Source organism: Montipora foliosa, chromosome 1 (genome assembly GCF_036669935.1).
Source record: "Montipora foliosa isolate CH-2021 chromosome 1, ASM3666993v2, whole genome shotgun sequence".
In the NCBI taxonomy this organism is placed as follows: domain Eukaryota; kingdom Metazoa; phylum Cnidaria; class Anthozoa; order Scleractinia; family Acroporidae; genus Montipora; species Montipora foliosa.
Genome location: NC_090869.1, coordinates 28,438,767 through 28,466,266, shown reverse-complemented (window position 1 = coordinate 28,466,266; position 27,500 = coordinate 28,438,767). Strand labels below are relative to the sequence as shown.

The 27,500-nt window shown below is 40.2% G+C and overlaps 1 protein-coding gene across 2 annotated transcripts; it reads right to left on the bottom strand.

Annotated features, from left to right (window-relative positions):
• Nucleotides 1–993: 993 nt before the first annotated feature.
• On the bottom strand, nucleotides 994–24,323 carry LOC137996035 (pyruvate dehydrogenase phosphatase regulatory subunit, mitochondrial-like). 2 transcript variants are annotated; one of them, XM_068841479.1, is made up of 19 exons: nucleotides 24,132–24,230; nucleotides 22,684–22,756; nucleotides 20,996–21,150; nucleotides 20,138–20,356; nucleotides 17,092–17,225; nucleotides 15,837–15,918; nucleotides 15,098–15,182; nucleotides 14,868–14,949; nucleotides 13,927–14,048; nucleotides 13,084–13,104; nucleotides 10,392–10,635; nucleotides 9,807–9,931; nucleotides 8,962–9,310; nucleotides 8,341–8,465; nucleotides 7,792–7,943; nucleotides 6,873–7,083; nucleotides 5,014–5,109; nucleotides 4,062–4,244; nucleotides 1,815–2,257 (listed from the first exon to the last, which is right to left on the bottom strand). In XM_068841479.1, exons 3-19 carry the CDS (start codon nucleotides 21,067–21,069, stop codon nucleotides 1,955–1,957), a joined length of 2,607 nt encoding a protein of 868 aa, XP_068697580.1. In that variant the 5' UTR covers nucleotides 21,070–21,150; nucleotides 22,684–22,756; nucleotides 24,132–24,230; the 3' UTR covers nucleotides 1,815–1,954. The 2 variants fall into 2 exon arrangements, with proteins under 2 accessions (XP_068697575.1, XP_068697580.1); XM_068841474.1 differs by lacking the exon at nucleotides 22,684–22,756 and having other exon boundaries at nucleotides 994–2,257; nucleotides 24,132–24,323.
• Between the last annotated feature and the right edge of the window lie 3,177 nt (nucleotides 24,324–27,500).

Here is a 27,500-nt window from a genome sequence, read left to right as displayed (position 1 = left end):
AACGCGGGTTCCAGCAGTGCGACATTTCGCGTATTGGCTAACATGAAATGTTCAACGTCCGGACAGACGGTCGTACGATGTTACCATGTGTTCTTAACCATGGTTCTCCGCGCGCGCGGAGCCCCGGTATGATGCCCACACCTCTCGAAGACAAAAGAGCTTTTAAAATTGGAAGGAACATTTTTTTCAACGGCATTATCTCGAGTTGAACTAAAAAATAAACAGCATAAACTTTCAGAGAACTTTGATCGATTCTGTTACAAGACGTCTATATTCATGTAATTTATTTACTCAACCCAAGCACATTGGCTACTGTGTTAATAAATAAAGCGGTCTCTACTCCGCTTTTAACAAAATTACCAAAAAAATATATCTAACTGGATTTGTCAAAAGGTACCTGCAGAAATTGTGAAAACAAGCCAATTTTGCTGCCGTCACAAAGTAAAAAAAGCCACCCTCCCCACCCCTGTGCTTTGGTCACACAACTGCCAATCACCCACCCACGGCACACTGTGGGTTCTCTCTAATTGGTGATCAAAAGCAAACTATCATTCAGGCCTGCACTAGTCCAGGAAAAATTGCCAAGGCATCCTACACTGTAAAGTCTCACTTAACAAGGCCACAATCTAACTGCAGTCAAAGTCTCAAAGCAGCAACCCCCCCAGCCCTGTGCTTTTGACACTCACAGTCACCCACCCACTGTTAGAACTGTCCCTGGGCTGTTTGGCAAAGCAGGCCTTGACGGCAAGCCCCCTCAATTTTGATCGGCCACACTGGCTTGAACACGGGCTACGCCCGTGCTCAAGCGAAAACTCCAGCAGCCACCTTTTAGGAAATTCGCTCAGATATATTTTAAGGGAAAAGCTGGACAAGTCTTGCATTACATTATGTTTGCGATTGTGACTTACCAGATTTTAACTTTAAATCAAATTCACTTAAACTTAACTTAAAGAAGTTATGTTTTCCCTACAACAATTCAGCAGTCAAAATATACCAGTAAGCTAAGATACAGCTATTGTACTGTATTCTATCAAAAGACAGAGACAAAGCAAGGCAGATATAACTATCCAAGTTTAAACAATGTTTCAAGACAAGTCGAGAATTCAATTCAATTCAATTTAATTTATAGGGAAGATATCTGTTTACACAACATTGCTTTTGTTATTCAAATGTGCCAACCACCACCTTTGTTTCAACAGCCAATGAGGCTCTGGTTGGCACATTAATGACAATAGGTGACGTCAACGATATCTTCCCTATTCTCTCTTTCTATTCATACGGACAGGTACATTCACATGAAGCCCAAAGCCAAAGGTTTAAATGGCTTGTGGTCAATAGTGATACCGGTGTTACACTACAATATGTCGAAAAAATGAGTATTAGACAAAAAACAAAAAGATAAAATTACTATACTAAAGCATCATTGTACTAAAATATTACCAAACTACACTATGCAATCACTATGCCGGAGTGCTATACATAAACACAAAGCGTACAATGCAACAGTGAATACATTAAGAAGTCAATATTGCTACTATAATTGTTGAGTCTATTGTTTTCATAAGATACTTTTCTCACCAAAAATTCTCTTAAAAAGTGGCTTACATTGAATGTACGGTATAACCTTATTTTAACATAAAGAGTAGAGTATAGAAAGATATATTTTTCGGTAATGACTTAAGAGAACTCGGAGGAAAATCCGAGTGCTTCCGAACATGAGTCGAACATTTGACCTTCCGATTACAAGTTAGGATGTTCTACCACTGAGCTATGGCCACTAGCTCAGCATTTTTCTGGAAAAGAAATATCGAAAGGTGACATTTTTAAACAAGTGTCGAAGAAATAAAATGGCGTCGTGGATGTACAGTGAAGAGTAATATTTGTTAAATATTGACGATCCGGCTCGTGACATGGCAGAAGACATTTACAATTTTATGTCTCATTGTAAAAAAATTTATTGCCTTGAAACCGAAACAGGAAATAAGCTTCCTGCTATCTCAATTTCAAACTCTTCATCTTGAACAACAAAGTCCTGTCCCTCCCCTTCCAAGAAACCCAGACAAACGGGCCTTCTCTCCCTGATGCTGTAACACGCGCTTGTTGTATATCCAATCAATGAACCGTTTCTACGAATTAACTCTCCTCCCCACGGAAAGTTGTCATCGTCGTGTTCTTTTAGGGTCAAAGATACCAAGACCTTCTTTTGATGCTGAGATTTGCCTTCGAGAAGTGCTTGTTTCCCGAAAAAATCTTGCTTCTGTGGAAAAGGGTAAAAAGTTCCCGAATTAGACGCATGGCGTTGTTCCAAGCAGCATAAAAAACGGAAAAGAAAAACGAAAAAAAAAAACTGCTGCAACCAGATGATTAAAAAGCTCAAAAGGATGACTGAAATCCGTTACCTTTTAGTGATGGAGACATCAAAAGATACCGAACTTCTTAACTTCCTCTCTTCCTGTGTTGACGTTACGTTATTCGAGTGCGTGTTTTCTGTCATACCTAACTCGCCTTTCTACCTCATCGGCCTAACTTTGCGCAAACCGCCGACTAACGACGACAAGAAAGAAAAATCTCATTTAAATGGAAACCAAACTCCGTTCCATTCTCTAACGTCTGTCTAAAGGCTGTGGGTCATCTGGTGACGAGTTAGACGACAATGGTAATAGTGAATCAAAATAAAATTAGAGAATGTAAAGTGAGGAATATAAAATGAGATGAAGGAACGACCAAGCACTTTCCGAGGCAATAAAGGTTTTGCACGGCAGCCATGTTGCGTGGCAGGAACAATAGATTCTTTTTCCCAAGGGAAAAAATGTTGTTTCTAATGCAAAACATTTTCATTGTTCCTGCCATGCAACATGGCTGCCGTGCAAAACCTCTATAGACCGATTCGGCTAACTCAATGTTGTATCCAATTCAAATGTCTCGGGGTTAAGGTTCTTTGTGTGTTGCATTTGCATGATACTGTAGCAAAACGTTTTGTTCCCAAAGGATTTGTATTGGGTACAACATTGAGATCCCGTCAACACGTATCCGTCTTCGTTTGAAAACGCAACATTTTTTCTCCGTTTTCAAAAAATTCGCGTCCACACGTAGCGTTTTCGCATCGTTTTCGCCCGTCAACACGTACACGATGAATTGATTTGAAAACGATAACTTTTAACTATAACCCGACTGTGCATGCTTGACGCATGAGTATTCGCTTTTCCGACTACTATTTGGGCTTAAGAGTTGTCCCACCAAGCGCTAGTACGTACAGGTCTAACCCAAAATAGTCGAGGTCTTGGCGGGCAACCACCAAGTCGTTTCAACTCTTGACATCGGTTGTGAAAATAACCTAATAATCTTCTACCGCCTTCTGGAATAGTCAGCTTGAAGAAATAGCAAAGCTAAATTTGATCGAAACCACGCAATTAGGTTTGAAATAAGCTCAAGTATAAAAGACAAGAATGTGAAGGGCCTGTCTGCCATCTTGAATAAGTTTATAACACTGCGCGGAGTGGATTGGAACTGATAGTGTGGCGTCACCGTTTTGGAAAAGTTGCGTTTTCGTCTGCTCACACGTACACGCGAAAACAGCGTTTTCAAAAAGTTTCAATCTGGAGAGCGTTTTTGAAAAGTTCCGTTTTCACTTATCGTTTTCATTGGATACGTGTGGACGGAAGCCGTATCCGCAAAGAAAAAGTTGTGTTTTCAAATGAAAACGGATAGGTGTGGAGGGAGCCTGAGTTAGCCGAATCGGTCTATTACAGCCATTTTTTCAGAGGAAAGCACGCTTACTTAATGCTCGCAACATCTTCTACCTCGTTTCAACTAATGATCGACAAATTAGAGATTATTGTAGGATGTTAGTTCCAACAACTACGGAAGCGAACATGTGTGATTCGTAGCAAAGAAAGAAAGCTTTATGAAGCAATTTTTATTTCTAAGCTTTGTTATCGACAAGTAAATACCAAATCTAACCAATACCGGAATTACTTTCAACATCCAAGTAAAAAATGCTCTAATTTCATGCAAACCATAGTTTTTGAAAATACTCCAGCGCCACGTGGTTTTCGTCTTACCTTGCCGAGTTGAACCCAGTGCATTAATCCGGACTCCTTGGGGCTGATAAATGAAGTGAGCTCTTTTCCAAACTGAGGAACCGCTCTTTCTATTCGCAAACAGTCAACCGCTGAACGGCCTACATTTTTAGCACCCAGTTTTCGCCCAGCCATCATAATTTCACGGTACAAGCAGACTGCAAACTGTAAAGATAACAGACAATTATCAGTAAAGAAGATTATTCTTTGCATCTGATGGGACGCGTTTGCCAAAAAAGGCGGAAAGAAAAATTTTTTTTTTTCACATTCCTTCTTTGAAAATTAAATTAGTGCAAACTGAATAAGCATTGCCCATACGGAGCTGTCCGGGGTCAATGAAGTAAGATATCAAATATCCATGACACAACTAAGAATCAATACTGATACTTCTATCGTTCCACCATTGATTGCTGGTATTTTTCATTGGGTACTCCCTATTGGTCAGACCCCTTCACAGTAAGTTTGTTATGCTAAACGTTTCTGCACCGGGTTTCCCTATCAATCAGTACTGGACATGCACGGGGCTCGAGTTAGATTACTTATTTATGAGAATTTATCGAGGGACGGGGCTTAACCCCGGTGATGGGGATAATTCTAGTAAGCTACAAATTACTCCAACACTTCCAGAACTAATCGAGAACCTTTCCTTTCGTCAAAGGAGGTAGCGTGTCCGAGTGGCGCCGGACTTGAGATCTGGAGACTCCGGGTTCAAGTCTCTGACCAAAAGCTGAAGTTGTTCTGGGTGATCCCCGCTTTAACGTTTCAGCTACGCTTGCAAAATTGCCAAGTGGTCTACCTACAGTTGGGTTTCAGTCTTCAATAATCGTTTCTGTTTGCTTGTGTCAATTGTTTCAAAAGGCCCTCTAAATTCCTTAAATGGAGAGATCCAAATAATAAGTACTTATATTTATTTATTTACTTGTTATCATTTTACCTCAGAAGGAACCAAAAGCATCCAGTCGTTATCCTGGTTACCAAAGCAACTGGTTCTAAAAATCCTCACTCCAGATGCATAGCCCAAGTCCATTAGCTGCAAAAGGTAACACGAATCAAGCAAAAATCGCACTGAGGCGAAGAAATGAACTATCGCCGACGAGAAACCTAAATTTCAATAATCCTAAACTTATGGTCAAAGTGATTGCAATCCCAATTAATGTAACTTCCCAAAGATTACTTGTATAGTCATTTGACATGATAACACCTTTTTCCGAGCGCAAATACGACAGTGTCGTTTATAATGATCAAATTCACTTCAGGTTTAAGCCGTAAGTGGACCCTCAAAGGAAACGCGAGGCGAAACCAAACCGGGCAAAACAAGGAACTGTAGGTTCGACTACCAGTCGCTATTTCGGGACTTGAACTAAGCCAACACTCCTCCCCCGAAGGGAGGCAGTTTTCACATTTCTCTCCCTCGCTCCCAGCTCTCTCCCTCTCTCCACTTACGCGCAGAAATGCAAGTAATCACATTCACGCCCAATTTTGACATCCAAAATGAAGTGTCTTTTTAGTCTAAACCAACCTTTGCCACCAATTTCCAACAATAAAGTAAGGGTAAAGGTTAGCGTTATTTTTAGCTTAGGGTACATTTAAGTGCAGCTGTTGTATATCTTTACTAGAGAAGCAGCATTTGGCGACACTTTGTGACGTTAATTGTCTTTATTATTCAACTATTACGCCATTTTACCATATTTGGTCAAGAGAACGCGCAAAATATGAGACGGTTTAAAACAGAGCAAATACGGACGGAACGGGAGTTTTTCAATGAAAGAAATTGTTTTCAACATGATGCAAAGACTGAGAATTTAGAGAATTTGGTTTGTGATCGCTTGTCACTCGTCATTTTGTTTATCCAGTCAAATAAGGACATTTGGCTAGCTTTTGTGCTGTTTACATCGTTCGCACGCATGCTCGGAAAATACTACGCAACTCGCAAAATATCCGCGCTTATTATATGCTAAACCATCGAATAAGATGTATGCATTCCGAGACCTGAGTGATGTTGAAGTTGAGGGGAAGAGGAATTTAAGGGTACAATTCGTGACGCTTTTTGAGATCCGTGTGCATTTAATTGCTTGCACTTCTAGACAAACCACTTTTGCCATCGGGTTTTAAAGTGACCGAGGAAAAAACGTTGCCTTTCCTTCGACAACTGAGACTTTTAAGATTTTTCCAGTTCCTGACCAGTTGTTCAAGATGTACTAAATTTTTGCGGCACTTACACAGCAATGAAACTTCTATGAGGGACGAGGCATTTTTTGAGGAAAAAACGAAATCTAACGTCGGGTGCTCATATTCACACGTAACCACAGCAGCCTACCGTTTGCCGGTTGCTGATTCAGGGCATAGTTAATAGAGGGGACTGGTTTGAAAGCTCGGCAAACATCAAAGGAGCAAACAAAGATTCCAAGATTTAAGTTGGAAAGTCCACGACCGTGCCGGTGCACAATCTTTTGTTTTGCGCTCATACACTATGCATGAATTATGTAAGCAACACGTTTCTATTGGTTAGTTCCTTAGTACGAAGTAAACAACTATTGTGTTTTGTGCACGGTCAAGGCCAAAAAAGCGGAGAACAAAAACCTACAACAAAGAAAGTGTCGGGTTTCATAATCATTCCCGTCTATTAACTATGTTCAGGGGAAGTAAATCCCTCTTTTGTTTTTGCCTCATAAACCCATCGTTTTGCGATGCTCCGTCGCTTTCGTCGACGTGGTTGTCTATTTGCGACCTCAAGATACTACAAAAACTAACACGCTTAGCCACAAAGAAGGAAGCAGGGCATTGCTTTATTACCTGCGTTGCATTAGTTGAGAGTTGCTCTACACTAAGGGAGGTCTGGGTCAGACTTTGAAGTAGCTGATATGAATTCGGACCCAATACTCCAAGAACAACGTTCCCTGATTGGACGTCTCGAAGTGTGATAGCAGAGTCTGCTGGGACGTTCCTCGATATCAGTGACTGAGCAAACGTTACACTTTCAGAATCATGCAGTAAAATTAGAAATCTGCAGAAGAGAGAAAACTAAAAAGCTAGGCGAGTATGCAGCTTCCTGCGCGAAAAAATAAAATAAACCAACTTTAAATAAATCCTCAAATTACCAAAAACAGTTATCAATCAATCAAGCAAGTTAGGGTTTTCGAAAAATTATATCAATACGATGAAATCTTGATATTGTACAACAACAAATCAACTAATAGAGATAAAACAGTTTTGCATTTGATATGCTGAGCTAAAAAGATGGGCATACGGTATATTTGGTTGGACTAAACCACTGCGATGACTCCAGCGCCAATAATAGCTCAGTCTTGTTTTGAAAATAAACTTTATTAAGTGACAGTGGATTTGACAGCCGAAGCACACAATTATAGAAGGCAAGTTTTGTTTTTCGAAAAGACGGGAAAGAGGGGAAAAAATTGGTAGAAAGAGTGGAGAATCAACAGCCTGGGATACATTAGTGAGACTCACCTGTGTGGAAAGCTTTCGTTATGAAGGCCGGGCTATTTTTTCATGAAGTTCAGAGGGTATGAAAAGATCGTTGAAGGTATGGAGTTTATGCTTAGGCGTCATAGTAGAAAAAAAACGTTTTGATCCGAAAATTACATTCAAACCGGCAAAAGCAGAGTTTTCTGAACTTAAATATTTTTTCATGAAGACAGACGAGACTTAATAAGGTGTCAACTTGCTTGGAGCAGTACGTTGATACTGATCTCACCTGTTTGGGGTACTTTTTATCACTGTGCACTTGAGCTCTACTCCTCCGCATTTGTTAAGCATCAATGTATCAACTGCATGGTTCACAGGAACTGAAACATCACTGCAACACATGTGTTGAAGAAATTCCTCACACTCTCCCGCAACAGGAGACTGAAAATGGAGACGACAAGTTGTAATTATGAAGTTCAGAAAGATATTTGGAAACGCTATTCAAGTTTGATTTAACTTGTGTCGAAAACCGATGGTTCATCCTTCGATGTGGACGTGAAGAGGCGGTCGTAGAATGTTCAGTCAGTCAGATGTGTGGCCAGCAATTTTAGGTCTTATCTCTCTGAGAGGATCAGTCAAAGCAAATGGATGAAGAAGTTGATCCGCATAAAACCTCTTCTATACGAACACGTTTTATGTACAATTCTATTTCATGTACACGAGAGGAAAAAGCCATACATTAAAACAATTGATCCAAAAGGAGTTGAAGTTGGTTTCAAGCTGTCACAATTGGTTCTCATAAGTTTCTCTATAGCGTCTCACACGCTTTCGGCCTCACCTCAATTTCAAAAAGGCCAAGGGACGTCATGTCCACCACACCCACCCCGTCCGCACACGTTTTGCACTCCACTTCTGTGCTGTCAAGCCAGCTTGGTTTGCCAAAGCCACTTGCAGGTGGGTCAACTACAAAAATAAAGCGCAAGGGCCACAACAATATCACTGGTACGGAAAACGATCGAAATTACACAATAAAACACCACTGCTGCGTTTCTCATGTATCGGAGATCCATCATTACAGGTAGTTGTGATTACACACACCTTGAGTTTGGGGACTTCCAGAGAGTAAATGGGCTTGGGTTTGGTTCAGTTCAGGTTTCATATTACCCTTGGGATGCGGTTACACAGTAAAAGACTCCCCTCAGGATAAAATAATAGGGTATAATTAATATAATTAGGAATCTTCGTGTATTAGCTACGTTCTGCTTTATGATTGGGCTAGCCACCTCAGGGAGCAGATAAACCGTACTTTTCAGTTCAGGTACTGTAATGGGAAGGTCTTTTGTTGGCATTCTTGGGAAAACGGTTACACACAAAAGCGTCCTTGTCCGTGGGCAAACGCTATTTACCCATGGGTAAAAGGGCTAGAGTAACCACAATTATTGTTCTTAACTGATCTCACCATCTCCACGGAAGGAAAACCACTTAGCCACCTCCCACCCCATCTTCTCGCCCCATGATGCGCCTGCGGCATCCAAGTCTGAGTACAGCGGTGAACACCTGACACCACGCGTGCGCATCCTCTCTGAATAGGGAAAGCGCAGAAGGTAATGCCAGGCTAGTGTCTCCTTGACACACTCGTGTAAGAAGCGCTTGTTATTGTGATAAGGAGCAAAGCGACGTATGTCCACGGATGAAAGGTCCATTGTGGGCTCCCCAGCCGTGATCCACTCGGCAAGAGCCATTCCTGCTCCACCAGCGTTAGCGATGCCCCCAGAATTAAAACCAGCAGCTACATAGAAATTACGCACCTGGAGAGAAGGAAATGATTTAGCACCTACTCTCACTGGCTCTGGTTGTTAAAAAGGTGAATAATGCATTCTATCGATTAAATAACAAGCCATGGAGTTGTTTCCGGGATCAAAGTTGCATCCAGACGGTAGTGTAAGCTCGTCTGGGCGAGAGTAGCCCTGAAGATGACTTCCGCTCAGGTTTTTTGAAACTTCAGTCAGTAGCCATGGACGGCCGCCGGAAGTGAGCCGTTTGCCTTTTTGACGTGTGTTGACAATACCACATTTTTATTTCTAAGTATCTTCCAGTATTAGAGTCGAGAGGTTTTCCCCGGGTACTCCGGTTTCCCCTCTCCTTAAAAACCAACATTTGACTTGATTTGTGTTAAATGTTAATTTCAATTTACAGTGTCCCCAATTAGTGCTTCAGCGCTAGAACGACTAGACACTTAAATAAAGTTCCTTTCCTTTCGGTTATTAGTCTCCTAATCAAAAATTGGCAAAAACTATTCCATACCTCTGGCACCTCTCCTAGCAAGTAGCGGGAGTCAGGTGTGAAGCTCTCTGGACCGTTGATCATTTGACGAATCTGGGCATTCTCCATTGTTGGTAACCGATGAAGCATTTTGCTTATCATGGGTCCTGTAACAAGGAAAACGTCAACATGGTTCCCCTCAGTTCGCAAAAAATAGTTTAAAAGAGTTCTTTAATTAATAAACGCTGCACTTTTGTGGGGATAAACATACCAAAAATTACCGTAATTTATATCGCTTTTAAGACCGACATGGAAGAGAAACTAGGGATTGTGCATCACTGAATTGTATTTCCGAATTTTTGCAAATTTCCAACCCAAGCTAACATTTCGTGCCCGAACAGAACTTTAGCATCAAGTCGTAACAATTTCCTTGTGGATGGACCGAGATTTGTAGCAAGGACTGGAACTCGCCATCTGATGGAGCTCTCATTCTGGCCTTGAACAAGGCACTGGTTAGGGTCAAATAGCACGAAATGTCAGTACTCGTATTCCTTGTCCACTCATTAGAAAAAACCCGCGCTTCAAACAGTTTCGGATTGGCACAAACGATCTTCCGCAACAACTAACCAAAATGTTCCCAATTTTCCGGGAGCAGCTGGAATTCAAATCCTTTGGGAATTCCCTCGTGAAAGACAGGCAGGCTCTCCAATTCAAAACCTCCAGACATCAAACCACCGCTCCACTCTCGAAAAAATATCTGTCCGTCATGATCGCGAACCACTGGCATCGTGGATAGTACACCAAACGGTTTCGTTACAATGTAGAAATGCTCCGTAGAATGCAGTGGGAAAGAAACTTTGGGTTTACATTTCTAAAGATAAAAATTAAGAGTTTGAGAGAGGCCGCTTATTGTGCAGAGGAAAGACCCGAGACTGGATCTAAAACTGTCCAGCACACTTTCCCCACTTTAAACGGCCAAACACATCCTTTCTCTCCTTGTGTACTGGAAGGTATGTTTGTGCGATTTGCTGAATACAATAGTTGTTTCGAGAAGAAAAATATATAAGATATCTCTAAGGAAGTAAACAAGGAATTTTGTTCCTGACCAATTAGGAGGGCAAATGTGCCAAGCAAATAGCCGAGTCCAGAAAAAAAGCGACATGGACGAAGCATAAGAAATTGAAAAAAAGAGCCGGCCTCTGGTTGTTTCTGCAGCTTGCGAAGCAGAAGAATGAAGGTTCCAAAGAACCTGTAAAAAATTTATTTTTTGTGAAAGAAAAGGCATCTCTTGTATATTTCGTCATTCTCTCGGAACTAAGTCATGTCGGGTCAGTGAAACAGCACTTTTCTCTCTGGTGAATTACTTCACGGGCTCGCTGTGACGTAGATTCAGGAATGCTTGTTGGCGTGGGTCCTATGTTTTCTTACTGATTAACGCCAAGGTATCGCTCAGCGATCGTTTCTGGTATTTTTCAGTAAACAAAAAATCTATAATATCTATGTTTATCATCGAGGAAAGTGCCTCTAAATCCGGAAGTGAATAAACTGGGGATTTAAGAAAAGAATTTGAGGCGACTAGTTGCGGTCTCGACGAGTCAGCCAGCGCTAGCACTGAAACCCAGAACAACATGGAACCCTACGTGGAAGAACCATTAGCAGACGAGGAATGGCTGCAAAATTACAGAAGCGAACAACAGGATAAGGAAGGTCTCGCGAGGGAATTAAATCAACGCTTATGTCTGTTACGTTACGATCTTTTCATTTTTCTGTCCAAACAATACTAGAAGTCATCGTCTTTGAAGTGACACAGTGACGAAGTTCTACCGGGCTCCCAGCTCTTTCTTTTCACCAAGACGAAATCTACGGCCATTTTTTTCCTTCTTTTTCTAGTTATTGCGTTTCCCGAGTCGAAGAAAGTATTCCCATGTATACTTTTTCTTTTTTCAGGATCAGCTGTGTTGTTACATCGCGCGGTAACGCATCTTTCAGCTATTTTTTTACATCAACTTTCATATCCTCATGTTCTCTAATCACGTGTTCCTGAATCTACGTCAATAAAGTAAAGTAAAGTAAAGCAACCATATTTAACGTCGATAACTCGTAACAGTAATTCAACTGACAAACCTGAGGTCGACGGTGCGCTCATTTTACTCCCCCCCCCCTCTCCATCAGTGCTCCGTTTTACGGGCATTTAAAGCTACTTAGCTACATGGAAAGGAAAGAAGTCGAAACAAGGATGCGAGATCCGGGAATCGAACTCAGGACCTCTTGCACCAAGGCCGCGCACTAACCGACTGTGCCATCCTTGCTCCTTAATAAGTTGAGAGATGACTTGAGCGAGTGGTGTGCCAAAATGGCGGGCAATTTAATTGCTATTAGAAAACTGTCGAAAATTCTTTCGTAAAAGTTAATTATTTGATATGGACTTTCAAAAAGGAAAATAAAACTTTTCACGTTATGGGCACTTTAAGTTCCGTTTTCAGAGGTAAACTAGCTACTAGGTTCACCGGGATATCCTCTTCGGGGTAGCTTCCATCTTCCGTCTTCAAGCACCTTATTTGCCAAATATCCGTAGAAAAATTGGTGCATGGTATATTATAATTATGAGAGGCGGCGTGGTCCAGTGGTAAGAGGCCCGTTTCTCGAAAGTTTCTTGAAACTCCTAACCACTTGTTTTGGAAAGCCGATCTTTTAACATGTTTTTAAGCCAATTAAAAGAAACATGTCTGTAAAGTTTGACGACTTAAATCCTCTCTGTTCTTGAGATACAGAAGACATTGTGACACCCGAAAATGGCCCGTAAAGTTTCGGGACTTTCGAGAAACGGGCCCCTAGTTTGGATTTGTTTCCGGTTGTCCCGTATTCAACTCTACCACTCGTTGTCAATAGCCTCCTACCACTTGGGGTTCTTAATCATTAGCCTGCGTAGCTGGCGGTACTGTAGGCGCGCGGAATTCCGCCAAAACTTCACTACACGCGCCTACACACGCGCGTTTTTGAGACGCCGACGGCAACCGGAAGTAAGCTGTTTTCCCTTTTAACTTGTTTTCACACAATCACATTTACAGTGCTACGATCTTTTCCCCTTTAGAGATGATTAGTATAAAAATCTGGCAGACACCACTGTCCTGGCAAGCAAAATTTTCTCTTCCGGTTGTCGTCCGCGTCTCAAAAACGTGCGTGCTTAAGCTCCCTAATACAAGCTACTTAATCATGTTTATTTCAGCTTATTAAAAGTGGGGTGCCTGTGAACTAGCTTGATGGTTAAGCGCACATCCACTATAAAGCATATATTTCTTTTTTTACATTTACATCTTACCTGCCCTATCTGCCACGCCCACTGTGAAAATGACAAAACCATAGTTAATATCAAAACAGACGTCTAGCCTGTCCTTCTTCCTATTACCTTTCACTTGTAACAATGGACTCAACCCCAAACTCATTTTTTCAGTGCTTCAGAGACCCGGCCACCTTAAGCTCTCACTATTGCTGAAATGGTTGTTGGTCTTCAAATCTAACACCGAAAATGTGGCATTTATCATTGCAAATGTCATATATTTGAGTCCTAAGAACCATAGTTAATAGAGGGGAATGGTTATGAAACGCGAAAAATTTCTTTGTTGTAGGTTTTCGTTCTCTTTTTTGGCCTTGACCGTGCACAAAACAAAATAGTTGTTTACTCCGTACTGAGGAACTAACCAATAGGAACGTGTTGATTACTAATTCATGCATAGTGTATGAGCCCAAAACAAAAGACTGTGCACGGTCGTGGACTTTCCAACCTAAATCTTAGCATCTTTGTTTGCTCCTTTGATGTTTGCCGAGCTTCCAAACCATTCCCCTCTATTAACTATGTAATAACAAGGTGAGCATACAACAGTGAACCATTCATTTTCTATGTTAACTTTAAAATCGTTCGTACCCATCCAGTTACAGGATAGTTCGCCCGTATTGTACAACGTGAACAAGACAGAATAATCACGAAATACTTGCATATTTTGGAGTGACGTTTTTGTTGAGGTTGCTGTTGTCTTTGCTTTTAAGCAAACTCCCTATTAAACTCCCTATTAATTCCACCGAGCATGGCTGGCTGTTGAAATGATCAAAATACACAGTTTTTTTAAGACAGCAAAACTCCCCATGAACTGTTGTGTTCACTGACCTGCCCAGCACAGTTGACCAGTTTGCTACACTTGATGTTTCCTCGGTTAGTCTCCACAGCAGTGATGCATTTGCCATCCGTGACAACAGATTCAACCGACACCTTTTCAACAATTTTTACTCCTGAAAAACACGACATGTTCAAGTGTTACTTACCTAACCACACCTAAAAACCCATTGGTATGTGACATCAATGCCTTGGAGAAACTGTTCCTTTTTGTCCATGTAACATAAATTCAAATGCTCTCAAAGACATTACCAAGCTAACGTGATTCATTTTTAACTAAAGTTACGTTCAAAATAATCAACTGACTGGCTATCATCCAATGGCTTGAAAACTATTTTTGCACTCTCGCCACGGAATACAATGTCATGCTGGCTAAATCAGAGAAAGGAGAAATTAGCAGGAGAGTGCATGAGGTGAGGAAACAAATTAATAACGGCTCCAAAAAACACACTCGAGGACTCTAAGGTCTCGCCTGCGAATGCAGACGTATTTCCGGCGGTCCCCCCCTCCACCCAAGACCTTCCAGTGACAAAACTGTAACAATTCACACAAAAACGAACTCGTTCATCCACTACCAGGACGACTACTTTATTGATCACAATCATAAACTTTGTTTAAGTATATTGAAAGGAACTAGGTTTTTCCAGTGATCTGTCATAAATAAGTTGCAATAGATCATTAAACATGATGCCCACATCAGCCTTAATTGATGCCAAATTTTGTAACATGTATTATCTGTACATGTATGTCACTGCAACCCTATTTGTGAACCTTAAAATATCCAGTTGAAAATCCTGTACCAAAACAATCCTTGAAAAATTGAACTTCACTTTAAAGTCCCTCTCTCTTTGGTAAATCAGCATGGCAACAGGTGATGGAAACAAATGTTAAGCTTTATGGAACAGAAATAAATAAAGTGCACAACATTTACTGACCGTTTAGAGATGCTCCTTTTGCCAGTGATTGGCAAACATCACTGGGTGCTGCCACACCCTCACTTGGAATCCAAAGAGCACCCTGAAAATAAAATAGAGCCATACGGTAATTTTTGAAAGCAGGGATAAGCAGTTTCAATACCATTATTGAGAATTAAGCTCGTACATTGATTTGATTTTGAAAATTTGTTGTGTCTTCTATAATCTGCCTACGATAAAAATTTACTCACCACTAAGTCATCAGTCCTCACGTCCAGAGGGAATACCTTGGGAATTTCTCTTGCTGATATCACCTCACAGTCTATGTTCAAGGCTCTGAAAAACACATAATATGCAATTTGGATATGCTGAAATTTGCCCAAGTCACACTGCACTGCTTTTCAGAGTTTTTTTCCAAAATCGTTTCAGTTGAGCAAAAAACCAACTCAGTGATCCCCACACATGTTAAACCAATCAGGAGCAAAAACGACATGTGCTTAGCCAATCACAATCAGGCAATCATGCCCTCTTGATCCACAAAATTGCTGTAGTGATTGAGAAAAAACAAAGGCCTCCATCTCAACCATAAAGAACAATGAAACATTTTAATACCAGTAAGCCTTCCATGGCCACTCCCCTGTAGTTGGCACTACATTTTTATGCAAATATTCTCCAAATTTAAATCTACTCTGACCATCAACTAGCAAGTGGACTTATCTTTGGTGGTCCTGAATACAACTTCAAGACACTTCGTGAACAGCTCTGCTTCAACTAAGGTTCTCGATGTCTCACAAGCCTCTATTTAGTTCAATACACTACTAACTTTAAGTATTCTGCATGCTGAATGTTATCAAACTTAGGACACAATGCCAACTCTTCTGTAAAACTAAACAAACTACAGTAATTTTACTCCATCACACGTCCTTAATGAATGAGCATAATAATGAATGAGCCTACATGCGGCCACTGTACTGTCTACAGTAGTCATACCTGCCTATTGCTGCTCTCCACTTCAAGAAAGTCATGCGATCCTTGGATTGTGCAAGCAGCAGCCCACCACAGCGTTTAAACCCTGAAGGAAAAATAACTTATAATAGGGGACTGCATTCAATAAGGCCTGACTCTCTGACAGCTAACTTATTCAGCTTACTGCAGGAAGTGTACGCTGTAATTTACAAGGTACAATTTCTAGGATGAGCAAACAACAAAGCCAGAAGCCTTCTTCAAAATGAAGTAATCTCACTGTTCGAGGATTGCACAAGTTATTGGCCTGTTGTTGATCTACTGACACTAAACAATGATATCTTGACTCTGAAGATGACTCTTGCAGAAGTGGGCATTACTAAACCATGAAACAGCAAAACAAACACCAAAACACCATGTATGACCCCACCCAACATGTACATTGAATACGAACTGAAAAAGATTGGAGATTAAATATCGTTTTAGGCCTAATTAAGCCTAATTAACCAATCGAAAGTGGTTCCGCCTTGTCTGTACTCTTATCAACATTTTGACCACTGTGATGACGAATATCGTTGTCAATAAGAGTACAGACAACGCTGAACCACCTGATTTGTTTTTTGACCACAATATTAAACGCTAAAGAAAGTTTTTATTTCAGAGCAAGAGCAAGATCATGACAAAGAAAGAGCAAGCGTTGCCTATAACTCTCTCCCAATATGATTGGTTCATTTCCCAAAATGGCCGTTCCTGGTTGGCTATTACATTGCGTGACAAACTGACGCGAGCATGACGCATACAGCATTGTCTAGACTCTTATTGACAACAGCAAATTAGCCAATCAGATTGCGAGATTACAAGCAATTGTGGTAAAAAACATTATATTGCTCCAGCCTAATCTCAATCTCAATCTGAATCCTAATCTTAATTTTCAATTAATTAGGAGCGATAACCTTTTAGGCCTTAAATCAGGCCTAAAAGGATAATTAATCTCAAAATCCAACCTTTGTTGGTTAGTACTCAATGTATGGTGGATGGTGGCATCATACCTCCAGGTGTTTCGGTGTTTCACTTCTCGGTTTCCTTGTTTCGCTCTTTTGCGGTTTCGTGATATCGTGCAGAAGTGCTCAAATCTTTGGAAAATGTTAGCAACAATCACTTGTATTATCATGATTTGCAAGTTATTTTGCAATAACAAATGTCCAAATCTTTCAAATTGGTGCACATTCTTGAGAAACAAAATCAGAGAAACTACTAAAAGATTGAAAGATAATTTCCCAACCAGTTCCAACTCCAGTGTCTCCTTCCAATTTGCTGTATAATTCCACAGAGTAGCTTGACAGCTTAGTTTCAGCTGCAGAGGAACGCAGCTTTCCCAACAATCCAGCAGCATGCCATGTTGTTCCACAGGTCAAACTGCGAGAGAAAAGAAAAGTCACAAACCTCACACTGTTGACATGACACACATTTGCAATTGAATTTCGTCAGTTCTTCAAGGGCGTTAAGCAAATGACAAAAAATGAGAACACCAACATAATCTATTTATAGTTTGGAAAGTACATGTACTCTTTTTTTCAATTTATTTAGTCAAGTGGCCCACAGAATGGTCATGGTCCATGTTCGCATGTTATTACATCTCTTAGCTTACTACTACATAGATTTGAATTTAGCAGTCTTAATAATTTATTTCAATTTCACTAATGACTTGTAACCACGCAATACAATTATTATAATAACCAATTTACACCTGAACTGCCCTGGACTGCCCCTATTGACAGAGTAAAATCTATTAAGTCCCAATCATTGGAGTCAATGGGTTAATTAAATGTCAGTTGGGGACGGTTAAGGGATAAAGGGGCTGAGGGTTGGGGAAACAAAGTTTAATACTAACATACCACACAATAAACAAGATATATATGTGATTGAGTCACAGCAATTATTTGTTTTCAGGACCTCAAAATTCTGCAGCAAATCTCACAAACCTAACAGTCTTTAATCACTTCAGAGAGGAGGTTAAACAGTGAACCAGACCTTATACAGTTAGCATGTCGGAGAGCATTACATTACATCCAAGCTTGACATCCTGCTTAATCCTTAGAGGAGGTTCTAGAAACTTCTAGAAACTAATTTAAATTACATTCAAAGGTCTTTTCATACAATGTAGTTGTGAAGAGTTCATCAATAGAAGAGTCTTTAACTGAGGATAAGATTTATTCAGGCATTCAAAGATCAATTGGCTTCATTACATGTACACAAAAGGCAACTGAGATCGAGTTTTGCAATACCACACATCACATCTGGAACCGCCTGTTTAGAGGTCAATCAACAAATCACATATTAAGGGGTACCTCGTTACAGCAGTTACTTTAAAAAATAACCTTTAAGGCTACTGTAGACCTTCACGGGCAGAATATTTTTGTGATTTTCTTTTCTTATCTCATACGGTAATCAATACTACTTAAACTACATTTTCAAAAAAAACTCCAAAATGTTAAACAAAACGTGAGTTATTGACAAAAATGCATTTTCGATGAATCTCTCTCAGTCAGCAAAGGCAGAAAAAGCCCATTAGAAACTGTCAATGAAGGGAATTTGGTAGCCATGGCCATTGCATGGCAGGCATGCGCTTTCCTCTTTCCCTTCCTCTTTCTAGTGCCTGCCACGCAGGCTAGGAATTTGGTCAGGTTTTCTGCGGGAAATTAACCATGGTCTTGAGTTTCAAGTTGTGTTGTTTGTTATAAAATCGTCCAATTTTTTCACATTGTTGTCGACTTACTCCCTGGGAGTGATGTTTTCCTGGGAAAGGATAAACAAGAAGAGAGTCCATAATAAAACCTAAGAAGTGCTGCCGTAAATGAAGAAACAATAATAACATTTTAGCGGTTCATCCCAAGGGACTCTGCAGGACATTTCTTGTGTTGCCATCGGCTGTTGTTCTTTGCAGTTTTTGCATGCTGACAGGAGGTGGATCAAAAGGCGTGAAAAGTTTGTAAAACTTTGGAAGTTAAAAAAACCTAGTTCATTTTTAGGCAAGTGTATCCTATTCAAGCGAATTGATAGGGGATGAAAATTCAAACAGATTGTCTTGAAATTATGGCCTGAGGACTCCCACAATGCCAACCTAAAATACCGTGTGAGGGATTTCCTTTTTTCAAAATTGATTTCCCACAATGACCTTCGACTTAACTTTGATCAGTAATTTTTTGATAGGCATATTTGAAACAAAATCTCCTAAGCAACCCATTGGGACTTTGACATCATACAGAAGGATTCCCTTGGCATTAAAATTCAATGCCTGAAAAAGGAAAAGGAAAGGAAAGGAACTTTATTTAAGTGCCTTGTCATTCTAGTGCTAGAGCACTTATTGTAAACTGAAATTAACAATGAAAGCAAATCAAATCAAATGTTGGTTTTTCAGGAGAGGGGAAACCAGAGTACTCGGAGAAATCCCCTGGGTGCAGAGTAGAGAACCAACAAACTCAACCCACATATGACGCCGAATCTGGGAATCGAACCAGGGCCACAACATTGATGGGAGGTGAGTGCTATCACCACTGCGCCATCCCTGCACCCCGATAAATTTGATCAGAGGGAAGGTTCTTGGGCCCCGATCTTTTTTCGATTAGATACAGTGAAAAAGAAAATATATTTAGCGGAAAGTGCATTTCATAGCCTTTCAATTGATGTACAGTTGCATAGTTTATGGCTGTTTCACCTAAGAAAGCATGTTAAAAAGAATGTTGGTAAAGGACACCCGTGAAAGTCTACTGTAACCTTAACCCATTGCCTCCTGAACCACCACCCATTGACAATTAAAATCGTCTGGCATTAGACAGAATAAAATCTATAAGTCTCACTCCCAGAAGTCAAAGGGTTAAAGTGCCCCTAACCCCAAAATATTTTTTTTGCTAAAATGAATCTTTGCACCTGTTTGAAACACATAGCGGCCATCTTTTCCTTTTTCTAACAAATCCTGCCAATTTATAGGCTTTGAAAGTTGCGAAAGTCCAAGCATCTTTTGTTCACGACCGAGTCAGAAGGGGAGTGGGTCTATTCCTGATGTGACGTCACAATCTACTTTGCATGCATTTTTACAAAGAGTTAATGCAAAGTAAATCAGTTTGTGACAACAAATCAGAAATAGACTCGCTCTCTTTCCGACTCGGTCGTCAACAAAAGATGCTTGGATTTTCGCAACTTTCAAAGCCTATAAAATGGCAGGATTTGTTAGAAAAATGAAAAAAATGGCCGCAATGCATTTCAATGTTCTTAGCACAAGACTAAATACTACAATAATCTAGAAAGTTCTAGATAATCATAACACTCACCTCCCTTGTTCAAGAAGCAAAACATCTTTCCATCCAAGTTTGGCAAGGTGGTAGGCTACTGAGCAGCCAACAATGCCACCTCCACAAATTACAATCTCAGCCTCCTTGGGTAACAAAGATTCTGAGTTAAGGTGCCTTTTTCCAAATTCAAAAAAATTGCGATCATCATGTTTACTTTCCACAAAAAGACTGCTTGCAGAAAACAATACCCTTCCTGCACTGAAAAATGAAAATGAAATCTTGATAAGTTCATTTATAATTTGAAAATTGCCAATAATGTCTATCACTTTCCCTTTCTCTAATGTATTAGCCATTTAATAAAGGAGGTGAGTCAATAACAATTATTTATAGTACCTTTCTTAGAATTTGGAGTAATGCTGTAGAATGTGCACATGCATAATCGTTGAACCAAAACCATACACCAAATAGGAAAACAAATAGGAAAAACCAGGATTAACGCATTGGATACCAAATCTGAAAATCACTAAAATTGGGAAGAAGTGCAAACTGCAACAGACACTAAGACCGAAAAAAGCGAGGTTTTGGCTCAAAAACCAAAATACTGATCTTAAAACATTTAAGGTCAAAACTGCAAAACCAAAATGCCCAATGGCCCCCTCATGAAAGTACTAGATGGGAATAGGATCTTTTTCTAAGTTCCAGTTGGTGATCATATATCCACTATCCTTAGTACCGGTATTTTATGTTGATGTACTGAAAACTAACTTCTTATTACCTAGTTTCCGATATTTTTCACATCACTTTTCCTTATCTATTTACACCTAAAGTTCTAAACTAAGGGATCGAGTAAGCTGGTCAACAAAGTTTTTAGCAATAGACTCATTTTCCTTAACTCACCCTGTATTGGTCAATGGTCTGTGTAGAACCTCTCTAAAGAAGCTTCTGTGGGGCCACAAGGATCTCAGCGACATTATTGTACCTCAAGATTTATACTTCTAAGCTGTTATTGCCAATTGGGTTTCATCTCTTTGGAAAGTCAAGTTATTAGTCCACTGGAACAAAAAAAGAACAGGGAGCCCTAACTCTAACTGTCTTAGATCCCACGGTGATGGATATGTTCGTAGGGCTAATTATCACACAATCCACTCTTGATTGTGTTTAACAGCATGTACAAGGTATTAGTACAAGCCCAATAAGCCAGCATCTCTCTGCTTGATTTACATGTAGTGACATGAGAAAGCAAAGAATCTTTTGTTTTATTTTTTATAATCAGCAGCAAATACATTGTAAAAGGCATTTAAACAATATGTATACTTGCATGTTTTGAGCTGGATAGTGTGTTGGCTCTCTTTTAATGATATCTTAAACAATTTGAATAATTGCCTATGACATCAAACATTTGAATGAAGAAAACAGTTGTGATAAAGTCTACAGATTTTTGTAGTTTCAAGAGCAGGAAAAATGTTTTTGATGGATTCACCTTGTGTTTTTGAGGTCTGAACTGTCAATCTGACAAAACAATAGTCTGTGAATGACTACTAAATCAGCAGAGGAAGCAAAGCATTTAACCCATTGATTCCTGGGGGTTCCCCCATTGACAAGTAAAATCATCTGGCATTAGACAGATTCTAACTCTGGCCAGTTTTCGCCGGTTCAAGCATCAAAGGGTTAAAGCTTAGAGTTGTTTTACACCATCAAGGATGGCAAAGCCAACGTATGCAACTCCTGATTGTTGTCACTGGTTTGTTTGCTTTTATTGCTTTCTGAACCAACAAAAGTGTCACTGACAAGAGTTACATGGGGAGACTCCCACCTTTTCTCACTGACTTTCACTATTCAGCATAACTCCTTTTTTTTTTTCCCCCTTATAGGACAAAAGCCACCCTCCCTTTCTCTGGTCATTCCTCTTAGGCCCCAAGGTTGCTGCCTAACGGTCGCCCGGTCACCTGGGGCGCCTTATTTGCGAGTGTGGGCGACCAAATTTCTGAACAAGTAGCCCGAACGGGCGCCTTACTAAATTCATCCTCACTTTCTTGTAAATATGATCCAAACTGGAATTAATTAATTCTGGGCTCTTGAAAAATCCAGCTACTAACTTCTAATGTTGGAAGCCGGAAGGGCTCCCGGACAATTTTCTTAGGCAGCAGCCTTGGGCCCACATAGTTTTGCTGGCCAAAATGCCTGGGGTAGGGTGGGGATCCTTGTCATCTTGCTTAGGAGTATAAATTTTTCATTTTGGTCCCTTTTAGGGTGTTCTGGACAATATAATAATAATAATAACAGCATTTATTTAAGCACAACTTAAAAATTCAGCAAAGCTGATATGGTCATATACATAGCTATAAAATCCATGACTTCCTAACTAATCGATCACTATAATACTAGTATAAAAATTCTATGTATTTACAACAAGAAATTGTACACAATACGTCACTTTAATGTATGTGGCTTAAAAATACACTTGAGTGACTTTTTAATAGTGTCAATGTCATTAACTGATCTCAATTGGTTTTCCAGGGCATTCCAGTAAATACACTTGCTGAGAACTGCTTTTCCCGTATATTCAGTAAACCAAGAAAAAATACCTTTGAATTAGTAGGCACCGTCCTTAAGAGCATTCTCTATCTGGACACCAAAGAATCTTGTAGAAACAACCTCCTGGATAACATAATCAGCTATCTTAATAGCATGTCATCATATGCAGCGGTGAAGGTCACGATTAGGGTTGCGTGCACAGAAATATGAACTACAAGTTTTAAATATGGTCTCTTTTAGGGCTCAAAAAAGCCTCTGCCACACCCAGATTGGTCTCCTTTACAGGTTTAATTCAAAATTTCCGACAAGCATCCTCACCCCTTCATATAAAAAAGTCCCCCCCCTCCCCCTGGCCAAAACGGCCTTGGTTGGCACATTAATGGCAGATGGTGACATCAATGGGATACTACCTTTATTTTCAACTTCCTCTAGCTACCTGGCTACTGGGGTCATCCCCTTTTTTATATCTACATCCCCAAAGATGGAAAGTTTTGAAACCACACTCAGGTTCCTTGGGCAACCAAACCTTAAATGCCACACAGAGACTGCGGAGTATGTTTGAGAGTAGTGGGGGAGGGGGCGGTAGGTAAGTTTGGGTAAGGATCATGGAAGTGTGAGAGGAAAGTGGAGAGGTTTAGCAGAAAATAACATCAAAGGAAAAAAGTGGGGGGGGGGGGAGCTGTGGGCCCCAAGCCCCTTGCTCTATGAGCCCTGCCACTGCGACCTAAGAGAATTTGACACTGAACTTATCCCATGGACAGCCATAACCACAGCCCAAGAATTCAGATTTTTGCAAAAAGGTTAAAAAATATTACTTTCAAAATCTTTTCAAAAGCACTTAAAAACATCAAACTTCAGGGTGTTCATTTTCAAACAACGAAAAATAGGGACGGAGGGTGTACAGGTGCAGGTTGCAGGTTGCAGGTTGCAGGTTAATGGTTGCAGGGTATAATGTTTTACTACAACAGAAACAACCTAAACCTTTACAAAAATGCTACCCATAAGCTTAAACATTATTTTTTAGGCCTAAGGTTAGCATTAGCAAAGTTTTGGGTTGTTTCACCTATAAACAGTGACCGGCAACCCTAACCTGCAATTCAACCATCCTTAGTGGGGGGTGGGGAGAGTACAGTATGTTACCCAGTTTCCGGCCACTTTAGTTTGTAATCACCCTTAACGTCTTGTTTATGCACGGAAACTTTTTCATTTTTCAACAAGATTCCGGTGCGACGCTCTAACCAACTCAGCTATGAAGCCGAGGTCACGGCTATCACGAGCTATGAATCGCTATGAAGCCGAAGCCGAGCTATGAATCGCGAGGTCACTGGTTCAAACCCCGTTGAAGTCCTGAAATTTTCAGGCTTCTCTACGCATTTGTAAAAATTCCGTTCATAACTGCGAAGATCATAGCTTCACTTGATTATTTATTATTTATTTGCGTACGGTAGCTTCGCTGTGCAGTGAAAAGGCCAAAATTAGCCGGTAAGATTTTACTCACCTGAACAAAATCCCTTCTTGTTCGCTCGTTTCACAACCAAAAAGCCCGCCTAAACCGTCAGTTGATAGCGGAGATGTTCGTTTTTTTCCGAAGGATCGCTTCCGTGGACGAAGAGTTAAAATCCTGTCGAAAATAACCGAGTTTACCTTTCTTTGGCCGGAAACTGGCACCGGCCGGAAACTGGGCAACACAAGGCACCGAGCATCGCGCGACTGCTAACCTGCGATCAGGCCCATTTTTAGCTTCGCCCATATGTTCTCTTATGTCGTCGTTCGCTAAAATTGGGCCTGACCAAAAGTCTCTCAAGAATTCCGGACGGTCGGCCAAATTTTGGCCGACCAAACTCGCGATCTGATTGGCTGTTGAAACACCGGAAGTGAAAATGCCATCGTGATTGCGCGGAGCTCTCGCGAAGTGCTCGAGACTTATCCGCCATAAGTGTACGAAAAAGTTGCTCCCTTTTTTTCTTACAATGCCGTGGACGGTGCAACTTGATTTTATTTATATAAATGGAGATATGCCATCTGAAACATCTCATAACTTGTCCAGAATCGGGTTTGAATCACTGGAACGAGTGAAATTAACGATTCCGTTGTCGAGCTCTGTGGCCATGGGGTTGAAAGTACTTTGGAACAAACTTCCCTGGTGTTTTGAAAGCTAAATAGCTGGTTCTTTCAAATGGCAATGAGAGCCGATGCATATTGGTTTCCTGGATGAGACAGGGAACATATATATCAACAGGAGGAGATGCTGATAAAATCGCAAGTTACACGAATGTATGTTTTGAATATTTGTGTATCAAACGGCTTTATTTATTTACCGTACATGACACGGTTTGTTTGCACACTTCATAATATTTCCAGTTGATTTAACTTAAAACTCGCACTCCAGAAACTAAAATGGCATGTTTCCAGAGAGATCAATTGTACAACAATAAAAGAAACTTTGCAAGTCTATCTTACTGTTCGTACTCCATCAAAAAATTAACAGCCAAACTTATCATGATTTTACTGTGCGTAATTCTAGAAATACACTGCAACTGAAGATATTACCCGAAAAAATCACCAAAGAAACCTTCATGGGCAAACACGTTAAAGGAATAATGTATTTCCAAACCGTCCAACGACAAAATGCTAGGTTATATCAATTACAAATTAAGATGTCAAGCTTAAAAGATTGCATATTCACCGGCCTTTGCCGCAATATAGTCGTCGAAAACATTCCCCATGCTTTAAGTGTGTTTTTCTCAAACTAAAGCCAACGGTAACTTTCGAATTCGTTTATAATATTCCTCCCACGGTAATTAACTCTGGTCAAAACAAAATAGCGTGAATCTGCCGTCCACGCGTGTATTGGTGTAATGGAAGTAAACTTGATTGGCCGATGAAGGACATGTCAATCAATCAAAAAAAGTGGGCGGAAGGAATTTCGAAGAGGAATTTGGTCAGGCTCTATTTTTCGTTTCGCCAACTCCACGTACCACGCGAAACTAAAATAGAGCCTGATCGCAGGTTACGCGACTGCCAGATGTAGTATTTTAAACTAGACCCTCCCTGAGGGTACACTGGGTTGCCTGTGGTACGTCCACCGTTCCAGACAATTTTTTCAAGTTGGGGGGTCATTAAGACCATTTAAGGGGTCACCCAGAAGTCATACCAGCAGGGGCCCTTTGGCTCACAGGTTCTCACACGTTCGTACGACGAAAAAAATCTGTCCTTGCGTAATATGTAGCTCTAACAGTGCACGATATTGTTTTGGTATTGTCTATCATTGTAGTGCCATGGTAGAAGCCTTGGGTAAATAGCCTGAGAAGACATGTGGTTACTGGCAAAGTACTGAACCCAGAAAGATTGAAGAAAATAAATGGGAAGTGAGAAACATTGGCTTCTGGGCTGACATGTTGATAAACTTCTTTTCACCGCAAGTTTAAGCGTGCCCTCTGAGCATCTGACAGCTTTGTAATACGGGATTAGTGTCTGGATGGGTGACCAAAAAAATATACGCCTTCGTAAAACAGAAGCATTGGACCGAAAATACTATTAACGCTAACAAATGCAAACTTAGCAAGGTACAGATTTTGTTAGCTTGCTTTATGCAAAAACAAATATTGATGCAAAAGTAAATAAATATTGATACACAGTTTTCAGAAAGAGCAGAAGGAAGTTTCCAGGACGGTCGCTCGAGAATAACATATTTACAACATGAAAACAACATTAATTTTGAACCGTGAATATAGAATATAAAACAGTTACGATCAGCGACAAACATTTTGGGAGATTTTTGCTACGTTCAATTTTGTTATATTACGTTTTGGCTGCACAAATAATCGCAAAATCGAAAGTGACATCGCCGGAATTCAGAGGGCGCTGTGATTACTAGTAAGTTACCGCGGCATGTTTACTTGCCAAACAGTGAAGCATCTGTGTCAAATGATGGCAAGATATCGGGTTTTCGTAAGTTTCTTTTTCTGTCAAGTGTTATAAAGTTTGACAATAAATGAGCGAATTCAAAACAAAGATCACAATCGCCCACCATTGTTTCTGCAAAGTCAAAAATTTACTCTCCAAGACGAGGTTATTGATCACCAGGTAATTCCATCATTTTGGAAATAGCAGCTACTTTATTATTCACCGGCGTCACAATTTTTTGCTGATTTTGGGGCTCATTTTGTTGAAACTCAAGCACGCTTCCAACAGACCTGTTTATTTTCATGAAACCTTTCCTGCTTACAGAGTTATACTAAAAATATCCTCCCGTATCACGTTTCAACCTTAAGCTCGAAAAGTTCAATACACAACATGATATTATAATTCACAAAGGCAGAAAATATCACAGAATCCTTTTCCAGCGAAATATTTTATTGAAACAAACAACATAAGATGCACTAAAACGCCATTCGCGTTGCAATGACTTTCCATTGCTTGTTAACGAGAATAACAAACTCACGAGGCAGAATGTATATTTATATTTAATTACGTTAGCACAACACAAAAACGCTAACCTCATTTTGACACGAAAATGCTTTACTATTGCCATAAAAACTATCCAGTTAAGCTCGCATATTATAAAACATGATGAATTCATAAAGGCCACCTTTTCCAGCGAACAATTTTTTGAAACAAACAACATATTTGCTATTAGAGGCGAAAACCTCTTCCTATTTCATTGTGTGCGTGAAGACAAGAAACTCAATCGTGTCAAATTACCATGTTCAAACCCTTTCCTGAAGAACATTTTCCTTGAATACCAAGAAAATGCTTTACTATTGCCATAAAAACTATCCAGCACACATATAATAAAACATGATGAATTCATAAAGGCCACCTTTTCCAGCGAACAATTTTTTGAAACAAACAACATATTTGCCAT